The sequence below is a fragment of the Chanodichthys erythropterus genome, chromosome 16 (genome assembly GCF_024489055.1).
Source record: "Chanodichthys erythropterus isolate Z2021 chromosome 16, ASM2448905v1, whole genome shotgun sequence".
Taxonomy (NCBI): Eukaryota; Metazoa; Chordata; class Actinopteri; order Cypriniformes; family Xenocyprididae; genus Chanodichthys; species Chanodichthys erythropterus.
The window spans coordinates 31025706-31049751 of NC_090236.1; the positions used below are offsets into that span (position 1 = coordinate 31025706).

At 34.8% G+C, this 24046-nt stretch overlaps 2 protein-coding genes across 5 annotated transcripts in view; one reads left to right on the forward strand and one right to left on the reverse strand.

Moving 5' to 3' along the window:
- Positions 1–368: 368 nt before the first annotated feature.
- On the reverse strand, positions 369–14268 carry rgs20 (regulator of G protein signaling 20). 3 transcript variants are annotated; one of them, XM_067363533.1, is made up of 5 exons: positions 14056–14268; positions 3516–3679; positions 3015–3104; positions 657–891; positions 369–557 (listed from the first exon to the last, which is right to left on the reverse strand). In XM_067363533.1, the coding sequence occupies exons 1-5, from the start codon at positions 14266–14268 to the stop codon at positions 369–371; spliced, it is 891 nt and encodes a 296-aa protein (XP_067219634.1). The 3 variants fall into 3 exon arrangements, with proteins under 3 accessions (XP_067219634.1, XP_067219636.1, XP_067219635.1); XM_067363535.1 differs by lacking the exon at positions 14056–14268 and adding an exon at positions 5838–5854 and having other exon boundaries at positions 3516–3686; XM_067363534.1 differs by lacking the exon at positions 14056–14268 and having other exon boundaries at positions 3015–3092; positions 3516–3676.
- A 3685-nt stretch (positions 14269–17953) lies between these two features.
- atp6v1h (ATPase H+ transporting V1 subunit H) overlaps positions 17954–24046 on the forward strand; it is a 51606-nt gene continuing 45513 nt past the window's right edge. For both annotated transcript variants that reach the window (XM_067362631.1, XM_067362632.1), the window contains exons 1-2: positions 17954–18049; positions 18604–18736. In XM_067362631.1, the coding sequence (XP_067218732.1) occupies positions 18633–18736 (104 nt within the window). In that variant the 5' untranslated portion in view covers positions 17954–18049; positions 18604–18632. The remainder of the gene's footprint in view (positions 18050–18603; positions 18737–24046) is intronic.

The following is a 24046-nucleotide window of genomic DNA, read 5'->3' on the forward strand; positions in this document are numbered from 1 at the left end:
ATTGTTATCACATCTTCCTTCAAACATAGATACAAAAAAAGAATTAGAATTAGAAACAATAAAAAAACCTTCAACACAAATAAAATAGATTTTCTTAAAAACATCGATACGCACTGGTAATCCTTTGGAGCATCTTTTGCTATGCTGATCTGTAGCAGTACTTGTGGTGTTGAGCCCTCAGGAAATTTGAGACTTTTTTTTTTAAATCCAGTGACCTGGAGACCTGAGCGTCTTTTTTCAGGTACAGATCGCTATAGCAGTAAAATCCCTGGGAGGACCCACGCTGAGGTCCTTTAAAACATATTCTACACAAGGAAAGGTAACAAATAAAAGATAGGGAGGGGGCATTCGACCGGGATCACAGAGATCTAAGATTCCACCGACTCCTCAGAGACTGTCTTAAGCAGGTTTTTGTAGACTGGGGAGTTCATGAACCGCGGATATGAGTCTCTTTGCATTAGTGTGTAGATCTGGAGCTGGGCATCGTCGAACGTGTGGGATGTTGGCTCCAGCATATTCCTGTTTATAACCTCCCGAACTCTAGAATCGAGGCTCACCTGAAAAAAAGAACAAAAAAATAAGAATTTAAATCATTCTGATTATATGTAAAGAAATGTAATTAGGTTCTTCCTACATGTGCTGACGCGTTCACTCACCTCTTTGGGTGAGAGAATTGAAATGTAGTCTTCGTATATTATCCGCGCCTTCTCTTCGATGGAGCTTTTATTGGTTTCCTTGTTGAATTCCTCGCAGGCCAACCAGAAGAGCATGTTTTCCTCACTGAACTCGGTGCGCAGAAACTGCCGGAAGGCACTTCTTCCAGAGGGGCATTGCATCAGTTTGTCGAAGGATTGCCCCCACAAGAGTATCTCCTCCGCAGTCGGTTTCGGACTGCCAAAAAAACAGAGGGGTCTTAGTCAGTCTTGGCAGCAAACGCCTCAGTAACAGTTTTTCCTCTCTTCTTGATGTTTTTTTCTTAGGAAATGCTCTTATAGTACAAATATTATCAGTGTAATTTCTAAAGTTTCTGTAAGTTGCATTTCTCAGAAAGTTACATCTTGTAGAACAATAGTTATTCATTAAAATAAAAATAAAGAATAATTTAGGTGTAATTTCTCAGCAAGTTGCATGTTGCAGAAGTATAGTAATAATTTAAATAAAAATAAATAATATTTTTGGTTTATTTTTTCAGAAAGTTTGAATCTCGTAGAACCATAGTCATTAATTGTAATAGAAATAAAGAATATTTTTGGTTTATTTTCTCAGAAAGTTTGAATCTCATAGAACTATAGTAATTCATTTACAAAATAAAGAATATTTTTAGGTATACATAATTTCTCTTTATTTCTCAAAAAGTTTGAATCTCATAGAACTATAGTAATTCATTTAAATATAAATAAATAATATTTTAGGTGTAATTTCTCAGTAAGTTGTCCTTGCAGAAGTATAGTAATAGTTTAAATAAAATAAATAATATTTTTTGTTTATTTTTTCAGAAAGTTTGAATCTCGTAGAACCATAGTCATTCATTTTAATAGAAATAAAGAATATTTTTGGTTTATTTTCTCAGAAAGTTTGTATCTCATAGAACTATAGTAATTCATTTACAAAATAAAGAATATTTTTAGGTATATATATTTCTCTATATTTCTCAGAAAGTTACATCTCGTAGAACTATATTAATTTATTTAAATAAAAATAAAGATTATTTTAGGTGTAATTTCTCAGAAAGTTGCATCACGCAGAACTGTAGAAATTAATTTAAATAAATATATAGAATATTTAGGCATAATTTCTCAGAAAATTTGAATCTTGTAGAACTATGGTAAATCATTTAAATAAAAATAAAGAATATTTTAGGTATATATATATATATATATATATATTTCTCTATATTTCTCAGAAAGTTACATCTCGTAGAACAATAGTTATTCATTAAAATAAAAATAACGAATATTTTAGGTGTAATTTCTCAGAAAGTTGCATGTTGCAGAACTATAGTAATTAATTTAAATATAAATAAAGAATATTTTAGGTGTAATTCTCAGTAAGTTGCATCTTGCAGAAGTATAGTAATAATTTGAATAAAAATAAATAGTATTTTTTGTTTATTTTTTCAGAAAGTTTGAATCTCGTAGAACCATAGTAATTAATTGTAATAGAAATAAAGAATATTTTGGTTTATTTTCTCAGAAAGTTTGAATCTCATAGAACTACAGTAATTCATTTACAAAATAAAGAATATTTTTAGGTATATATATATTTCTCTATATTTCTCAAAAAGTTTGAATCTCATAGAACTATAGTAATTAATTTAAATATAAATAAATAATATTTTAGGTGTAATTTCTCAGTAAGTTGCATCTTGCAGAAGTATAGTAATAGTTTAAATAAAAATAAATAATATTTTTTGTTTATTTTTTCAGAAACTTTGAATCTCGTAGAACCATAGTCATTAATTGTAATAGAAATAAAGAATATTTTTGGTTTATTTTCTCAGAAAGTTTGAATCTCATAGAACTATAGTAATTCATTTACAAAATAAAGAATATTTTTAGGTATATATATTTCTCTATATTTCTCAGAAAGTTACATCTCGTAGAACTATTTATTTAAATAAAAATAAAGATTATTTTAGGTGTAATTTTTAGAAAGTTGCATCGTGCAGAACTGTAGAAATTAATTAAAATAAAAATAAAGAATATTTAGGCATAATTTCTCAGAAAGTTGCGTGTTTCAGAGCTAATTAATTTAAAAAATATGTTAGGTATAATTTCACAGGAACTTGCATCTCACAGAACTATAGGAATTAATATAAATATAAATATAAAACAACTTTTATATAAATATAAATATAAAACAGCTATTTTACAGAAAATGCTCTGATAACATTGTAGCGATTTAAGATGCCAGTTTTTGGGGGGTTTTATTTTGTTTTTACATAATTAAGTATAAATTACATTTCTTTTGTAATTCTACTAAAGCTCTTCCAATAAAAAGCTGGAATCACTGACCTCTCCTCGAAGTCTGCATTCTCCTCTGCTTTAAAATCATACGAGGCTCTCCGGTTCCTCTCTTCTCTGTCTTCATTCCTAACAGTGAGACTGCAAGGTAGTAAACACATCATGATCCCAAGACACCTAACAGTCAGCATTAGGAAGCTTTGGAGTAGCTTTCACCTGCTCAGTGTTCAGTTAAGCACTGTAACTGGTGCTCATTATAAGCTCACAGCCAGGATGCCATGAGTTCTGCTGATTTTCAGAGCAGATGTCTTGGGATCTCTGACACCTCAGTGTAAATTACATCATACAATATACATGCACAATAAGCAAAAACAGCATTTAAATCACATCCGCACAATATTCCAGGTATATTCACTGTAGTAATCATAATAGTCTTGTCACATGCAGTTATTTTCCTATAATAAGGTGATTTCCTGCCATTAGTTAGGCCCAAAACTAACCTTGTTAGATAAGATCTCACATTAGCAGTGTAAAGACTGAAAAAACTCCTACCAGGAGCAGCTGCAGCAACAGCACCAGCAGAAGCAGCATGCGTTGGAGCCACGGTTCCCCTGGCCGGGCTGCTCGTTCTGCGCCGGTGCTGTGGTGCCCGCCACCGACTCCTGCTGCACCGACATCTGCCTCTTTCGCATCTCCATCCGCTCTGATCCCATGGGCTGCAGGAAACAGGATGCAACTGAGACGGAGCCAATACCACTGCAGCCACAGAGATCAACGGGACGAATTAATGGTTCGACAAGCAATTGTAGGGTGTAGATGTCGGAAGTTATTTTCCGTAAGTCCACTTAAACATTTTGTGGTTTCCAATAGAGAAAATAATGCTTTTAAACAAGTGCAGAAGAAAAACAGAGGCCAATCAAATAAATAAGCACAAAAGTGCTTTCCATTATCTGACAATGCTGGAAAATAAAAGGATGGAGCGGCAATCCCAGCGGGATGCTAAATGTGCATAGATAAGGTGAACAAGACATGTTTTAACTAGACCAGAAACCAAAATGTCCTAACATGCCACAAACACTTACATGACCTAACATGTTATCTCAAAATGCTCTAAAATTGGCCATAACTTGTGAAATTATACACATTTTTTAGCAAAGACTTTCTAGATTTTCATGTGGAAAAAGTAGCTTTTATTAAAGGGTTAGTTCACCCAAAAATGAAAATTCTGTCATTTACTTACCCTCATGTCATTTCACACGTTAAGACCTTTGTTAATTTTCGGAATACAAATTAAGATATTTTAGTTGAAATCCGATGGCACACTGCTTCAGGAAGCATCAGAGCATTGTGAATCTGTGTGTCGAATCTGCAGTTCGGAGCGCCAAAGTCACGTGATTTCAGCAGATTGGCAGTTTGACCCACGAACTGAATCATGATTCGACACACTGATTCATTTATGCTCCGAATCTTCCTGAAGCAGTGTTTTGAAATCGGTCATCACTAAATAAGTGGTTATTTTGTTTTTTTGGCGCTCCAAAAATATTCTCGTCGCTTTATAATATTAATATTGAACCACTGTACTCACATGAACCGATTTAGATGTGTTTTTAGTACCTTTATGGATCTTGAGAGAGGAAGTGTCATTACTCCCTATAGAGGCCCCACGGAGCCATCGGATTTCAACTAAAATATCTTAATTTGTGTTCCAATGATTAACGAAGGTCTTACGGGTGTGGAACGACATGAGGGTGAGTAATAAATGACAGAATTTTCATTTTTGGGTAAAAAATAGATATCACCATACTTCCCTACTAGCTGATTGATTACATTAAAAATTGCAAAAAAATTTTTGTATTACAAGTCTTCTAAAATGTTATGTTTGATTTGCAAATGAGGCGTTATCTAATTAAATATGTGCTAATTTGCATACATTTCTAGAACAAAAATCTGAATATTGGATGACGTCAGGTTCAAAATTCGTTTTTTTTTTTTTGACATTTTTTGGTTTTTACAGAGGGAATTTCTTTTTATCACTCCATAAATAGGAATAAAATGTTGTATAAAATCAGGCTACACTCTAAAAAATAAAACATTGGTTCAACAACAAAAAAAATATGTTAACGTTTTCCACTAGAATTTTTAACTTAAGCCAATTGGGAGAATTACATGAATTCAAAGCAATATTTTGAGTTGATCCAACATAATGTTTTAAGTAAGGTGAAGATGCTTTTTTGCCACAATAAAAACACATTTCTAAGTAACATGAGCTTAATAATTGTCAACATGAATGCAGCTATTTAAGTTGATCCAACATAATGTTTTAAGTAAGGTGAAGATGCTTTTTGGACACAATAAAACTCATGAACATGAACTTACCAATCACCGCTTGATGATGGTAACGCTCCAAAAACCCACATTAACACATTGACTCTTCTAAATTTTAAAAATTAGCATAACAAAACACTAATTACTGCTAAATCTCCCTTACCATTAATCTTGTGCAAAAACATTATATAACACTTAATTTTAGCATTTACTCTCCCTTTCAAGTGCCGTGGGCAAAGCATGATGGGAAATATAAATCCCAGCCCAGTTTCACTTAACTTAAGTTCGCCTAAATTAAAAGAAATGTTCATACAACTCAAAACAATGAAACACATTTACATGTCATCAGACTGTATTTTACATTAACAGAACTTGAAATTAAATACATTTTTGATTAACTTAAAATGTTAAACTATGACAAGTCATGATATATATCGGTATATCGAATCAATAGGCATAATTTGTGTGTTATCCAAGCTCAATAAAATAACAATTACAAGTACAAAGTCTAACAGCATTTCAGAACAATTTATATATATATATATATATTTAGGTAATGACTTAAGGTCCCCTGAATTACTTTTAGTTTTAGTAAATCCCTCTGTAAAAACCTTCAGAATATAGATAAAACTGTAAAGTTTGGTGTATGTAAGTTCTGCTGAAGTGGAGATTTCTGACTCACAGCAGGAAAAAAACTCATTTTGAGAAAACGGCCTTTAAAGATATTTACTGTAATTTATATCTATAGATGCAAATAGATAAAGTGCTATGAAATATACACTTAATAGTGCACCGGTCTGAAAAAAAACTTTATGAAAAGCCAAAAAGCGCACAATCTCAAAATTGACAGGTGCCTGAAAATGTTTTTTGCCTGTCCCCCTTAAAAAGTTCAAACCTTACAACTAATCACTGATAGATTCCAGTGTCTTCCATATCTGAATCATAAACATGCTGATGGAATAGCTTATTATCATAAGATAATTATCACATTCAGTGTCACAGCGCTTCTCATTCTGCAAACATGCTTAAGCCTACAGCACAATAAATTTAGACTTGTTGCCATGTGGGTGGGTTTTCTCTATTTCTTCAAGCTTTGGTGTCTGTACTGATTTAAACAACATGACTTTGGGGCTCAAACAAACCATGCCTTGCATGGATAGCAAATGTCTAGGTTCCTGAATTGAGTTATCTTTATAAATGCACAGTTCTGATGATTTAGAGACTCTGGATCTATTGTTTTGATCCCACTAAATCTTGCTGTGTTGTTCCCAAAGAATCGTGGAATCAAATTCCTCGCTTGAGCAGGAATATTTGAGGGTAGGAGGGGGCGCAGCACGCTTTCTAGCTGCAGTCGTATCACACAGTCGCGGTGCATAAGAAATGCTCGAGCCGTGATTGATGATGATAAACACGATTTAAACACACAGTCACGTATATTGGTCATTTACAGACTATTTAATCTCCTTGATTTCACGACTGGCAAACGTTGATGATTAGACCTGCTGACAGAAAAAGCCTGATATGGTTTGCTTCATTTCACCGAAGCAGAACAGACGAAAAAAAAAATGAATATTACAGCTTTAAATATGAACCGCATCCTTAAAGATGGGGCACACGGTGAAAATAATAAGACTCCATGCATTCTACTCTTGCGAAAAGCAAAAACGTAATGGACTAACAGCATTTCCACCGCATATCATCGCACTGCAAAGTGCCACCATGAAGCACAGCTACAATATCTCTTTATCGCCCATCGAAAAGACATTTCTGTCAAATATGACATGCCATCTTTAACAATCAAACTCAACGCTCCTTTTCTCCACGGACACCATTTAAAAACAACTTAGGATCCCCATACTTACAATTTCACCATGTATGCCCAGAGATAAGAGATATTCTTTGCCTTGATTACATCCGTTGGCATAAGGATTTTTTAAAGACCGGCTGTTTTTGTCAATGCGCATGCGTGTCTCTCGCAAGCTGTGGCGGTGGTAGCGTAAATCCTCTGGATGTCACTGATTCATGATGCACTTACATCTAACAGTGAAATACGTCATATTTAAATATTTTCCTACACTCTTGGAGGACTAAATGCGATTCTTACTTTACAATGATTTTGTAAACCTGACTTTAAAATTATTTTTAAACCTAAACGCGAAGCATTCGCAAGTGGTTTGTCAAGAATAGGCTATTCAATGTCAGGTCAATAATAAATAAATATTAATGGACGTGTATCGCTAGGTTTAACACTGAAATGAGTGGTCATCAATGCAGACCGCCTCACGTGAGATGTCAGTAACGTGACTGACAGGGTTATGATGGACCATGTGAGGAAGACCCCTACCCTAAGCACAGTAACATCACACGGAGGTTCCCTTTCTGGTCAGGAACCAGGGCTTCTTAAGCTTCACTTGTGTTTGCTCGGGGTGACGTAATAGATTATGTTATAGGCTATTCTTGGATGCAATTAGTGTATCTAAATGAAATAATAATAATAATAATTCACCAAATTCTCCAAAGGAAAACAAAATTGTTCCTAGAAGTCAATTCTGTAAGGTTCAAAAGGCCAATAAATCCATTTTAAAATATTGTATAAGAGATATATGGTGTGCATTCTTGTTAAAAAGTAGCCTATGGAACATTAACATTAAACATTATTTCAGTGTATTAAAAAAGAGCATAAATTCTGGCCTGATTTGATTTGAAATTACCCAAAGAAATAATTTGGTGGCAATGTCTTCATTTTTAAAGGGTAAATTGTTTATACACAACCTACAAATTACTCTTCTCACTATTTAATATTACTGTAAATAACAAGAGATGTTGGTTGGATTAAATCTTGCCAGCAGAATAAAGGCTGACTCTGTCCATGGTCCTGAATTCGCATCAACATTTTCTAGCAACCAAAAGCATAATACTCCTCGTGCAATAACATTTTAAATCTAATAGTAGCTCATTCATTTGTAAGTTTGAGGACATTATCTGCTGATCCTGATGAAAACATTTAACCCAACAACATGACGTGTTCATTTGCTGACATAATTAGCAATCACATCCAGTCGTGATTACCATGTTCTGTGGCCTTTCATTGGTATATTACTGACATCTGCTGGAGCTGTGCTGGCAACTGCTGGAAAAACAAATGTGTGCAAGATATCAAGCCTGCGGTATCAGAAATGTCGCATTCAAAGCGGATGGTGTGCGATGAAATTAATTCATATCCATCGGAAATGCTTTTGAAACGTGAAATTATAGATCTGTGCCTTTAACATATATAGTAAAAATATATAGTAGGCTAATAGCATCCGACCACTGTGTGGGAAAAAGAGTGGGAGAGGCACAGCTCAATGCAAACGCTAGGTGGTAGTGTTTGAGCGCTTGTGTAGATCTATACGTTTACTCGAATATAATTTTGGCGTTTATTGGCTAGGCATGCATATCATTTGCATCACGAAATGCCATGAAATATGTTCATTCTTTTAGTTTGCTCCATAGATTTACTGCAGGGCAATATGTTCAAAACACTTTTAGACTGAATATAAAGCTTTTTTTCTCTCTCACCACATTCAGAAACGGAGAATGACAGGCCAAACAAGCACCAAGAACATTACAGTCTTACAGTGTGTTCCAGCACCTTCCAAAAATCCAAACACTGGCTCAGGCTGCTGTATCCATGACAGATAAAAAGTTTTAATGCTCTAACAAACATTAGGTATTTGGAATGTGTGTGTGTGTGTGTGTGTGTGTGTGTGTGTGTGTGTGTGTGTGTGTGTGTGTGTGTGTGTGTGTGTGTGTGTGTGTGTTATGCAAACAGTAGCCTTCCTAATGGAAATCAAAATGTATAAGAGAACATATAACTGCTTATTTAAAATGTGATTAAAGGGTTAGTTCACCCAAAAATGCAATTTCTGTCATTAATTACTCACCCTCATAGTGTTCCACACCTGTAAGTCCTTTGTTCATCTTCGGAACACAAATTAAGATATTTTTGATGAAATCCGAGGGTTTCTGAACCAGATCATCGTCATTGCACCTTTTGAGGTCCAGAAAGATATTAAAGACATTGTTGAAACAGTCCACATGACTGCAATGGTTCAACCTTAATGTTATGAAGCGACAAGAATACTTGAATACTGTGCAAGAATACTGTGCAAAAACAACACAAAAATAACTACTTTATTCAACAATTTCTTCTCTTCCCTGTCAGTCACTTACACAGTTGAGGTAGTGAATGCAGTTCAGCGCTGCCATGTTTTATGTCAGAACGTCGACTCATTATTGGCCGGCTCTTGCATCAGCATCACACACATGCGTCGTGCTGCTCACGTGAACGGCGTCGCCCAATACTGAGCCGGTGTTTGGATGTAACAAACATGGAATCTCTGCACTGCGTTCACTCTATCAACAGCATAGTAGACTGACATAGAAGAGAAGAAAGTGCTGAATAAAGTCATTATTCAGAACAAAAAGTATTCTCGTCGCTTCGTAACATTAGGGTTGAACCACTGTAGTCACGTTGACTATTTTAACAATGTCTTTAGTACCTTTCTGGACCTTGAAAGGTGCACTGACGTTGCTGCCTATGTGTGGTTCAGAAACCCTCGGATTTCATCAAAAATATCTTAATTTGTGTTCTGAAGATGAACAAAGGCCTTACGGGTTTGGAACGACATGAGGGTGAGTACTTAATGACAGAAATGTCATTTTTGGGGGAAATAACCCTTTAATTGAGGCATTGATAAAGCAGTTAAACTCTTTGTATGTATCAAGAGTGTATGCATTCTCTCATTTGACTGTTTATTAGACCAACATTCAGTGACAGCATAGGATTTCTTTACATATTCTTATGAAAAGTGAAAGGTCTATTCTGAAATACATTCGCATCAAAAACCAATCCCTTATTGCCAATAGCGGTGCAGAACTGTTCTTTCTGACCTTTGAAACAGAAAGGTCAGGAAAAACAGAAAGCGAGAACTCTCTAGGAGAGGAGAAGCTGGTTTAAGGTTCATGCCATTTTTGAATTGATCTCCATGAAGGTCATTAGAGTTACTCTTATGTGAATTTTAGACATTCATTAAAAAATACACCAGATGTCCACTGCTGTAAGTTTCAAGGCAAGTCAGGTCTATTATATCAAACTGTCTATGAAGTCATCTAACAAAGAGCTTTTTAATCTTAAAAGTTAATAGAAAGCGTTTCATTAAATGCGAAAAAGATAATGAATCTGAAACTGTTGTTTTTCCTCTGACATCATTAAATAACTAAAAGAGACTGTTCAATTTCCATCCAACATGCTGAAGATGTCAGAGGGCAACGGTGTAGGGCTCAGTCAAGAAAAAACAGTCACATTTACTCAGGTGTTTCACAATGATGAGTGCAATAGGTCATATAACCAGTACCGCCAATTAAGAAAAAAAAGTATTTCCTGGCTTTTTTGTTGTTGTTGTTGTTGTTCAGGTATACTGTATAGTCTATCACCAAAAGCCTAAACATAAAACACTTTAAAAAAACATAAATTGATTTTGCATATCTGCAGTCTAACTGCAGTGCTTAAACTGAAAAAGAAATGCAACCTGTATTTATTGCAATGACATAAGATCTATAGTTCACCTAAAATTAAAAAAATCTGTCATCATTTACTCACTTATTCCAAACCTGTATGAATTATATGTTTTTTTTTTTTTTTTTTGTCTATACAACGTTACAGGGGTTGTATTGTTTTGGACCTCACTGTCATTGTATGAACAAAAACCATTAAAACCTTATTTTTTAACCTATTTTTGTGTGTGTGTTCCGGTCTACTGACATTTGTTATGACATCCACTTCAACCATTACAATGCTCATGAAAACTTTCATTGACTCTACAATAAATACATGCACTTCACCCTACTCTTTGACCACGATGCCATAGAAATATACAGAGCTACCGCAAAAACGGAAGTTCAAAGACAAACTTCTAAAGATGGCTGCGCGCTTGTTTCTCTGGCGCATAAGGTCTATAGCCCGAAGAAAGTTGGAGCCCTGGTGTATAGCCTGGTTTCTGACAAGGTATTTTTTCTTCATTATACAGCATCAAATGGAGTTTTTCATTCCTTGTCACAGTTGCCTTTGGCTTGCACACTTAGGGGACTGAATAAAAAAGTATTATGGTATGACTTTCAATTAACTTCTTTGCTGAATTGCTTAGGGGTGTGTGATATGACTAAAAACTTAAAGGGGCAGTTCACCCAAAAATTAAAATGCTGTCAAGCGCTGGACGTAAACAGTCGCCCAATATTGAGTCGGCGTTCTGGCGTAGAACCTGGAAGCGCTGAACGCAAACACATAGGAGAATGACACAAAAGAGAAGATATTGTTGTTTTGTTTTTGCGCACTTCATAACATTAAAGGATTAGTCCACTTTTAAATAAACTTTTCCTGATAATTTACTCACCCCCATGTCATTCAATATGTCCATGTCTTTCTTTCTTCAGTCGAAAAGAAATTACATTTTTTGATGAAAACATTCCAGGATTATTCTCCTTATAGTAGACTTGAATGGGCACCAGACAGTTGAAGGTCAAAATTAGTTTCACTGCAGCTTCAAATTGTTCAGAACAATCCCAGATGCGCAATAAGGGTCTTATCTAGTGAAACCATCGCTCATTTTCTGAAAAAAATTGAAAATTATGTAAGTTTTAACCAGAAATGCTCATCTTGAACTAGCTCTTCATCTTCTTCTCTATTTGAATTCCAGCAGTGTAGATGCTGCTAAGCGTAATACTGCCCTCCACAGGCCAAAGTTTGAACTAATTTTTATATGCAATATGCTAGTTCAATAGTATATAACAATTAGTTCAAACTTTGGCCTGTGGAGGGCAGTAATACACTTAGCAGTTTCTGCACTGCTGGAATTCTAATAGAGGAGAAGAAGAAGAAAGCTAGTTCAAGATTTTAAGCATTTAAGGTTAAAACTTATATAATTTTCAATTTTTTTCAGAAAATGAGCACTGGTTTCACTAGATAAGACCCTTATTTCTCATCTGGGACCGTGTTGAACAGTTTGAAGCTGCAGTGAAACAAATTTTGACCTTCAATTGTTTGGTGCCCATTCAAGTCTATTATAAGGAGAAAAATCCTGGAATGTTTTCATCAAAAACTTTAATTTCTTTTCGACTGAAGAAAGAAAGACATGGACATCTTGGATGACATGGGGGTGAGTAAATTATCAGGAAAAGTTTATTTAAAAGTGGACTAATCCTTTAAGGTTGAACCACTGTAGTCACATCGACTATTTTACTGATGTATTTAATACCTTTTCTGGACTTTGTAAATGGCAGTTAAATTGCTGTGTAGACTCTAAAAGAATCTGGGTTGAAAACAACCCAATTGGGTTGAAAATGGACAAACCCAGCAATTGGGCTGTTTTAACCCAGCGGTAGGGTTAAATGTTTGCCCAACCTGCTGGGTAGTTTTATTTAACTCAACTATTGTTTAAAAATTACTAAAATGAACCCAAAGTATGTTGGAAATGAACATTTATTAATGTTCAATGAATAATTATTAAACAATAAACATTTATTAAATTGCTTATTAATAAATGTATATTAATAAACTATTAAACTATTACATTTATATTAATAAAATATTAAAGCTTATTAATAAACATTCACCTTTTGTCTATTATTGTTGCCTCTAATTGCATCTGTTTTTTTAATTTCCCAACTATTCATTGGTTCATTTTAAGCTAGCCATATAGCAATTTTTAAACAATAGTTGGTTTAAATAAAACTACCCAGCAGGTTGGGCAAACATTTAACCCAACCGCTGGGTTAAAACAACCCAATCGCTGGGTTTGTCCATGTTTTTAACCCAGCATTTTTTAGAGTGTATGGAGAAGTCATATACCTCTCAGATTTCATCAAAAATATCTTAATTTATGTTTCGAAGATGAATGAAGGTCTTACAGGTTTGGAACAACATGAGGGTGAATAATTAATGAAAGAATTTTCATTTTTGGGTGAACTAACCCCTTAAACCCTAGTATGTTTAATTTTAAATATGCCAGTGATAATAATTGCATGTCACTACACAAAAATGGTATAAATTAAAACCAAAACTCAGTAAGCAATTTTAATTAGTAACTTATGTACAGTACACTCACATAAAGTGATATACTGAATACAATAGCAAATCTCAACTTATTGTTTTTGACAAAAGTTATTGTCAAATGTAAACTATCCTATATTGCCCAGTTTTAAATGTGGACGATAATAAACATTAAACAAGGTACTATAAACATTGACATTATGGTTTTCTGAAAAGCTGCTATACAAATAAAACTAGCTTGAGTATTAATATAACATAATTACTCCTCCAATTCTAAATATAAACTGCCAAAGTGCGTAAATTTGCCAAAAAACCAATAGACACGATGTGTCTGATCGTGTTGGTGTGAAGCAATTCCTACAAAACACGATGTGTTACATATGTGCTGCACCTACTTGATTATGCAACCATTTGGTCAAATACTCTTAATCCCTATTCAGACAGGAAGGCTTCTAGAAATAACCTGATCACATCAAACAGAGCTGCCTCCACAGATAATAATAACACCCAGTAACCACTGATTTAAAGCCTATGGACTTGGAAATCCTTGTAGGAATCTGTTCTAGCTGTCAGGAATATTAAAATGTTTTTTGTAATGATCTTCTGGCTCATGAATGGCAAAATTTTAATAATTAATAAGTGCTGACACCAGAGAGATTGGTCCATAACCTGACGTACCTGAATGTATATGGGATCCTTTGATCTGCCCTCCGTGTTTTCATTCTCGTCTTCATTTTCATAACTTCCTGTCGCTAAGTAACCCTCGTCGTGCCGACAGGCCAAGAGAAGATGCCGTAGCTGCCCCCACATCAAGTAGGGAGAAAGCCGAACACTCTGTACCACAGAAGAGGGCCAGACCTCCCACTTCAAGATGATTCTGTTACATGGCATTCCTCACCTAAAGCTTTTCCATGTTCTCAACGAACTAACATGTTCACAAAGACCCAAAGCCATGGGGTGTTTCATGATCCATGGCAGTTTCACATCTCTGGTCAGCAGGAACCTAACAAAAGACACTTAAACGGAAGACAACAAATCAGAACAGCACTTGGTTAACAGGGCAGAAAGGGGATTACACTTGTGCACGTCCCATCGAGTCTGATCCCCTAGTGGTTTAGTGCACTTCAAAGGCTTAGGACAGATTAAACACAGGATGTGTGTCGTTCACAGCCGTGTCTGTGTGGTGTGAGCGATGTTTGGAAAACAACAGATGCATTTTTAGAGTCATATGTGTAAGACCTTCACCAGTCATATGTGGTTGACTTTAATACTCTCTTTCATTCACTTCTATGCACTAAAAGTGTGATTTCTAGACTTGGAAATTCATGTAAATTAATATATTTTTTTTTATAAAGAATATGTTTTATAGGTAGATTTTGTTAGTTGTGTCTGTTCAATTATATTCAAATTTATTGCATTTATTTTTTGATTAATGTCTGTAATTATTTTATTAATTATTCTTATTAATCTCTTCTTTATGAATTCTAGTCATTTATATGTATTCATTTAATCATCATTAATCATTATATTCCTTATGTTGCATTAATATTCTACTGTTACTGATTTCTTTAATCATTTATGTATTTTTTTACTATATTCTCTGAGATGTTTTCTTATTTCCAAATGTGAGATCTTTGGTGTCTGTTCTGTGCTGTAAGATCGAGTGGGTGTATTTTCTATCAGAAATGATTACATGATGTACTTTTGTATCAAAATATGTCTTTTTCTATCTCTGCATTCATGAGATAATGCAAGATCTGCCATTCTCTCTTAAAAGTCTTAAAGGTGTCAAAACCACACCTTGTCTATCTATTTTCGTCACGCTGACCTAGCCGTTACACCAACTTTGGCATAATGGATAAGTTTGTTTGACCTTTTCTTATCAGACCAAAACACACGTTTAGGAGGATGTAAGTTTCCTGCATTATACTATAGGCTATATGTATATATGTATGTATATATATATATATATATATATATATATATATATATATATATATGTATATATCTATGTATATGTGTCTATATATATTTGTTTGCTCTTATTTTGTTCTTCACTTCTGCTTCTTTTCTACCTCTCCTTTCATATTACTTTTGGGTAATCTCTAATTTTCTCAATCTTCATCTGTTAAATACGATACTTCGGAATTTAGTATAAACTAGGATAAGATAGATCTTATTTTTGTTTAAACTTTATTTGCTATTACAATTTTAATATTTACTTGTTAGTCTGAATTTTACATTATAATAGCCTAAAATTTGTTATTCCTTATTCAAAGACTATATTAAATGAAATAGGGTCATTTATTTACAGCTATATGTCATCATACCTTGAATCAAATTAAAGGGATAGTTCACCCAAAAATGAAAAATTTGATGTTCATCTGCTTACCCCCAGCGCATCCAAGATGTAGGTGACTTTGTTTCTTCAGTAGAACACAAATGATGATTTTTAACTCCAACCGTTGCCGTCTGTCAGTCGTATAATGCGAGTCAATGGGAAATTCATCTATAAGAGTAACAAAAAAAAACATGCACAGATAAATCCAAATTAAACCCTGCGGCTCGTGACGACACATTGATGTCCTAAGACACGAAACGATTGGTTTGTGTGAGAAACCGAACAGTATTTATATCATTTTTTACCTCTAATACACCAACTGCCCTGCACATCCGGTTAGTGAGGTCAGAAAACGCGCTCTGATCTCTCGCACTTATGCTCAAGGCAGTTGTTCGGTTTCTCACACAAACTGATCGTTTTGTGTCTTAGGACATCAATATGTCGTCATGAGCCACAGGGTTTAATTTGGATTTGTCTGTGCATGTTTTTTTTTACTCTTATAGACAAAGTTCCCATTCACTCGCATTATACGACTGACAGACCGCAACGGTTGGAGTTAAAAATAATCATTTGCTTTCTACTGAGGAAACAAAGTCACCTACATCTTGGATGCCCTGGGAATAAGCAGGTAAACATCAAATTTTCATTTTTGGGTGAACTATCCCTTTAATTTGATTCAAGGTATGATGACATATAGCTGTAAATAAATGACCCTATTTCATTTAATATAGTCTTTGAATAAGGAATAACAAATTTTAGCGCAAAACGAATTCCAGCGCATAACATGTAGGCTAACTAAACTAAACATTTAATATTTGACAGCTGTTTTACAATAGAAATGTTAAACGACCGACAGAAATAATCGGGGATGCAAACTAATAAACTTTTTGTTCAATTTCGCCATTTTGAATTGAAAATGTATAATTTGTGAACGATTCATGTAGGCTAATGTAAAGTAATTCGTAACTGTCAATGTGACAAGACAAGAAATATTAACCAAGCCTTTTTTGCACAGGCACAAGATTAATAATAAATGTGCACATTTTCTGAATTAGTTGAATAAACTTAGTTACCTAGCTTTCCTGGTAGCCTTTTAGTAAATTAACTTGTCTAAAATAGAATGATTCATAAAACATAAATATCAGTTGACCCCGTCTATGGATACTTTATTCACTGACACAGACGTAAATGTATTAAAGGATTAGTCTACTTTAAAATAAAATTTTCCTGATAATTTACTCCCCCCCCCATGTCATCCAAGATGTTTGTGTTTTTCTTTCTTCAGTCGAAAAGAAATTAAGGTTTTTGATGAAAACATTCCAGCTTTTTTCTCCTTATAGTGGACCTCAATGGTCTCCAGACGGTTACAGTTTCAGTGCAGCTTCAAAGGGCTTTAAATTATACCAGATGAGGAATAAGGGTCTCGATCGGTCATTTTCGAATAAAATACAACTGTATATGCTTTATAAACACAAAATGTCACCTTGCACGTGCTTCCGCTTTCTGTACTCTACAAAAAGCTTACGCTGAATGTCCTACGCCTTCCCTATTCAACTTAAGGAATGAACGCAGCGCCAGTTTCATTTTTTTTCCGTAAGTAGAATAGGACATACAACGTAATCTTTTTGAAGAAACGGAAAGCGGAAGCACGTGCAAGGCGACATTTTGTGTTTATAAAGCATATACAGTTGTATTTTATTCGAAAATGACTGATCGTTTCGCTAGGTAAGACCCTTATTCCTTGTCTGGTATCATTTAAAGCCCTTTGAAGCTGCACTGAAACTGTAATTTTGACCTTCAACCGTCTGGAGGCCACTGATGTCCACTATAAGGAGAATAATCCTGGAATGTTTTCATCAAAAACCTTAATTTCTTTTCGACTGACGAAAGAAAGACATGAACATATTGGATGACATGGGGGTGAGTAAATTATCAGGAAAATTTTATTTAAAAGTGGACTAATCCTTTAATCAAAGCTCAGCTTTGGGAAGGGAGGACATACAGGGCAAAATAAGGAGACAGAGAAAAAGAAAGATTAAGAAAAACAGCTATTGACAAATAATTTATGCTACCCCCCACTTACATGACAAAATGGACACTTTTAACCGGGGGTTAGATTAGAAACCCCGCTATCAAACTCAGTTTTGGGACCTCGGTAGGCCTATTATAAAACCCTGCGACACTAGAGACAAACTATTCGAGTGAATCAAAATCCTCCTCGCCACTGAAATGACTCTTTAAAGGGTTAATTCGTTGGCCCGCTCACATGACAGCATCACGTGATATCGATCCCGTGACGTCTTGTAGCAATTTGACAGCAAAAGGCAGCAGGTACGTGAAGTCAAATATATTTCTAATATTTCTACTAGAAATATTGCTTATCGGGTTCACAAATAAGTGCTTGATAACCGTGTAGCGTCGTCTTATTAAACACAGACGGAAGGCGCTACAAATCTAACCCTCTGTTTTCTAGCATTAGCAGTTGTCAGTGGCTCTGTCCATTCAGTGGTTGTTTTGTTTACAAGACATGTAACTTAATAAATTGATCATATTATGTCGAAATGCCGTGTCCACACGTCCGACAAATTTAGTTAATCTCATTTACATTTTAAATGAAGTTATAATTCGCCTTTTTACCCGTTCAACCTTAGCTAGCTGTTACACGACCCCTACTACGATGCTAAATCATTTTTATAATCTGTATTAACAACACACCGTCCCTTTTGCGCAGTATTCGCATGTAATATTTATTCAACATTTAGTCTTGTCATCTATGTTTCTAACCTCTTTTTATGAGCGGAATGAGTAACAGTTACAGATGCTGCAGTATGAAAACATTGTGGCCTTTTTTAGGATGGCACATGACGATTTGATATTGTGTTCAGGTTTAAGGTCCTAATATATAAAACTCAAGATGGATATCCGAGGGGCAGTGGATGCTGCCGTCCCTACCAACATCATCGCAGCCAAGGCCGCAGAGGTTCGAGCAAACAAGGTCAACTGGCAGTCCTACCTACAGTGAGTACATCTGAATATCACTTCTGCTTCTGTTTTTCTCTCCCAAACTATTCATTCTGAAATCTGAAAGAATTATTAGGCCTCATTGGAAACTGTCACAACATACTGAGCTTTTGTCACCATGAAATCAAAATCGACAATTCTTGTTTTGTTTTTTTAAATTGAATATTTCAGTATTTATTATAAATTATTAATCTGTACACATAATTATTATTTATAAAATGCATGTGCCCTCTTTAATCAGAATAAATTCTCCTTCCCTCTTGTAACAACATCTTTTCCCTGATGATGCGCTTACTGGCACGAGGGCGGGACAACCTGTCACTCACATGAGATCACAACAATAGCAGACCACAATCAATTCCCTATGGACAAAATTAACTTCCACCCTACATTTTTTCTTGTTCGAGAATACATTTAACTTGAATATACGTCACAATAAGCTGAAAAGACTATTGAAACTTACGTTTAATGCTGACTTTAGTTTAAACCTTCTTTATGGAGCTCATAATAAAGATTTGTTTCATTCATGAATGATTGTTTTAAGAAATCTAAACTTTGAAGCCTTGATGCCTAAAATGCTGTCAGTGTAGTCAGCTCACTAGTTTTTATTACTCTGACTATGAAACAAGAATAAAGCAGTTGTATCTTCAGAATTTTGATCACATCTTAGTTTCAATGTTTGACACAAATAAAATGGGCTTTGCATGTTTGCTAAAATTTTCTTTTGTGTAATACTTCTCTAAAACAGGAACAAGGTCTGGATTCTTGAAGGAAACTGTGTTTGTGTCATTGTCTTGTGACCGTGATAATGGAGGGTGTGTGTGTGTGTGTGTGTGTGTGTGTGTGTGTCTGTTTCTGACATTGAATGTTTTAAGTCTTGTCATTTTGCATATGCATAGTCCTCCCTTAATGTTATTTACCAACTAAGCCAAAAGTTTTTGTTTGTTTTTTTTACCCATCAAAATGTTTATAAAATAAGTTTACTCTTTTAACCTATGTGTGATATTTACTGTTTACATGGTAGTATAGTTAGAGCCTCTTCACTGCGTTTCATTAAAGTCAGGGTCTTTATATGACTGATTTGTGATCTAAGTTTTTTTTTGTTTTTTTTTCCCTTCTTCTGTCTGTGGGTTAGTAATTTGCATCATTCAAAAGTTTGATGTCAGTAACTTTTTTTATTTTATTTTATATTTTTTAAAATTTCTTTTCTTTTTTTGAAAGAAATTTATATTTTTATTCAGCACCTGATGCATTAAATTGATGAAACGTAACAGTTAAAACTTTTTAAATTGTTACAAAAATACAGAAATTATATTTATATATTTCAAATAAATGCTGTTCTTTTAAACGTTCTATTCATCAAACAACTTTCATCCACAAAATTAAGCAGCACAACTATTTTCAGCATTGATAATGATAAATGTTTCTTGAGCACCAAATCAGCATATTAGAATGCTTTGAATATGATCATGTGACACTGAAGACTGAAATAATGGCTGCCAAAAAATAATCTTTGCCAACACAGGAGTAAATTACATTATAAAATACATTATAAAACATTATACATTATAAAATACATTAATATATATATATATATATATATATATATATATAATATTATATATATATATATATATATATAATAAAATAAACATTTCTACTACTAATAAAAATATAAAACTATCTGCAGTCTGATGAGCTAGATTAATGAAAATTAATCATGTTGTCTGTGTTCACTAGAACAGATTTGCTAAAATCAAAACAGGGACGGTAATGGGTGAGGACTTGCGCATTAATTCCACCAACTACCGAAGAAACCGGCAGTGGCTTCTCTGTGTCCTTAAAGGTGCTACAGAGGATGTTTTGTTTTATAAATTTTTGCAATATTACTTGAAACTGTCTTTACTAACTGATAAAAGGCTATTTATTAGGTGCACTGAAAGGAATAATATTAATATACATCATCTGTGCACGAGGTAGGGCATTAAAAACATCAGCCAACCGTTTATGCGATCATGGCCCTCTGGCTTGTCAATCACTGCCGTGACGTTCCTTGTGAGAGACGTGTGCGGATGCGCGCTCCAGTAACTTTCCACACTCCACAGGCGCCGCTTGCGATGTTTTTGTCAGGAGACGGGAGTAACAACTGCAGATCATGAGTTACCTGCAGTGAGTCCGACATAATAAATCCACTAACACGACACAGCGAATGCCAGTGGTAAACACTCGTGTTCGAATACTCGTGCACGAGTTTTGGGAGGCATTCCCTCAAAATGAGCTGTGAAGGAGGGGGGCTGTTCTTACGCATGCGCTCATTTCAAAAACTCACTAACAGTCTTTGGTTTCTCAGTCGGCGAAAACATCCTCTGTAGCACCTTTTCAAAAATGAAAATTCTGTAATTACTCACTTTCATGCCGTTCCAAACCTATAAGATATTTTTGATGGAATCTGAGAGGTATATGTCTCATCCATAGACAGCAATTTAACCACCACATTCAAGGTCCAGAAAGGTACTAAAAACATTGTTAAAACAGTCGATGTGACTACAGTGGTTCAATGTTTGTTGAACAACGTTTATGATGTTTTTATGCTGTTTATGTTCAGTGCTTCCAGGTTTTACGTCAGAACGCGTGCTCAGTATTGGCAGAGGCTGTACATGTGAGCAGCTTGACGCATTCACCAATAATGAGTCGGCATTCTGACGTAGAACCTGGAAGTGCTTGAACGTAAACAGCGAATGAAAATTACACAGAAGAGAAGATATTGTTGAATAAAGTTATTTTTGTTTTGTTTTTACGCACAAAAAGTATTCTTGTCACTTCATAAAATTAAGATTGAACCTTTGCAGTTACATCGACTTTTTTAACAATGTTTTTAGTACCTTTCTGGACCTTGAAAGTGGTGGTTAAATTGCTGTCTATAGACGAGTTATATACCAATCGGATTTCATCAAAAATATCTTAATTTGTGTTCTGAAGATGAACAAAGGTCTTACAGGTGTGGAACGACATGAGGGTGAGTAATAAATGACAGAATTTTCATTTTTGGGTGAACTAACCCTTTAAAGCAGTGGTCACCAACCCGTCGATCGCGATCGATCTTTATCACTGTTCCAGTAGCTCGCGAAAACAACAGAAATATGAAATGTACAAAAATACATTACATTTCTCCAGTCTTTGTACTGTATTTTTGTATTTATTTTTCTGTTATTTTCAGGAGCTACTGGGACAGTGATAAAGGTAAATAGCCCACATCATGTCTGTAAACGACCATTAACAAGAGGGCAGAGATGCTGAAGACGGACGCGAAGAGGAGAAAATTCTGTAGCAGGCAGAGCAGCTTACTGTTCACGATGCTCGAAATATAGGAAGAAAATATAAATATTGAATTAGGGGTGAAGGGTTATATGAATGCATCTCTAAAAGGAATTACTGTCTTCAGAAAAAAATCGATGGTAATGGCATTTTATTTTCATCTTACCTCCGAATAAAGTAGCTAATTATTAGCGCAGTTCAGCTTTGTTTACATCGGTAACCAAGGAAACACTGTATCACTGCTGCTCCATAAGCGCCACCTGCTGTCAGAGAGTGAATTTATGTCTCATTCAGCCTGCTGTTTTTGTTTCAAGCTTTTTTGTGTAGCATATAATTTCACAAAGATAAAGTCAGACCATTGTGTTTTTGCTTTAAATCTTGAAATTAAATCTCAATTAATTCAAATAAAAAAAAATAACTGCTCATGCAATGTGAAAGCATCTTTGTTTGGATTGTGATTAAAAATCAGTGGTTCCCTCTAATTTGAAATGGCTATGTATTTTTGTTAATAATAATAATAATAATAATAATAAATATCTGCAACCAGTATGTGAACTGGCCAAATGGCTTGTAAAAAATAAATAAATAAATCAGAATCTAAATTGGCCACGAAAAAAAACTAAAAAAAACTAAATACAATCTGGGCTGTCTTTTTCTATCAAGTAGATCTTGTCTTTCATAAAGGTCGAGGTCAGGGATCTTGGGTTTAAAAAGGTTGGTGACCACTGCTTTAAAGGCTGAATAATTACAAATGAAATCCGTTTTGACGGGAAAATACAACAAAGAATATCATTTACATGTAGCGCATCAATTCTACGTGATATGTAAGACTCTCTCGCTCTCTATGTGTGTGTGAGAGAAACACAGAGCACTCTCAGCTAAGCAACGGCAAGTGGGGTGCCTTCACACTACAATTTATGGTGCATCAAATATGCTGTGCATCCATTTAGATGAATTGCAAAAGTGCGCTTTGAAGACGGAGAGCAAAACTCAAGTGCTCAGTCAGAGGGTTCAATACAGGTGACGGCAAGTGAAAATATACTTAGCCTCTAACTTAAACACTGGTGAGTAAAATCTAACAATTTTTACAGACATTGAGTCGCCAAGCGTGAAAATTTTGTCGCATATGCAAGTGATTTACCCACACATTGTAGAGGGTTGCAACAGTTACTTAAATTGTAATAATGTCTCACAATATTACTGTTTTATTGTATTTTTGATCAAACAAAAAGAAAACATTGTTTTTTTTAACAAAATCTTACTGATCCTAAACACTTAAATAGTAGTGGATTTGTTATATATTTGTGATGTTTTTTGGTTGTTGTTATTTCATTCTGCTATAAACCATCATCAGCGACAAACAGACTTGCTGCTGGGCAACGAAACAGACTTGCATGCAGTGCGTAGACTGTGGCCAGATCTAAAAACTCCTGTGTGTGTTCTTCGAGGGAACGACCCCCCTGCGAGAGTCTGTTCTGGTCTTTTGTCACTGCAAGTTTGCAGCAAAGAAAAAGAGCAGGGCCTAAAATTTTATAAAACACTAACTCAAAATATCAACACTCAGAGGTTTCAGAATACACAAATCAGCAGAACAACCACTAAAGATTGATGAGATTGGAATAAAGGAATAACTAAAAACAAGCTACATATATTCTTAGGACAACCTAGTTCTTAGGACAACTTTGATGAACTTTTTTTGATCCACTTCAAATGTTGACTACTAATAATATATATATATATAATATGTGTGTATGTATGTATGTATGTATGTGTGTGTGTATATATTAGGGCTGCACGATTAATCGCATGCTATTCTCTTAATAGACAGAGCCGTAGATCACTGAAAAGCCACGCAATATCGCGTTCATATCGCAGATGAATCGCCTGCGATAATGAACGCGATATTGCGTGGCTTGTCTGTGAACTACGGCTCTGTCTAATAAAAGGCGCTCCGTTTAAAAGCAGGTGATGGCGATTTAGCGGTAATCAGGG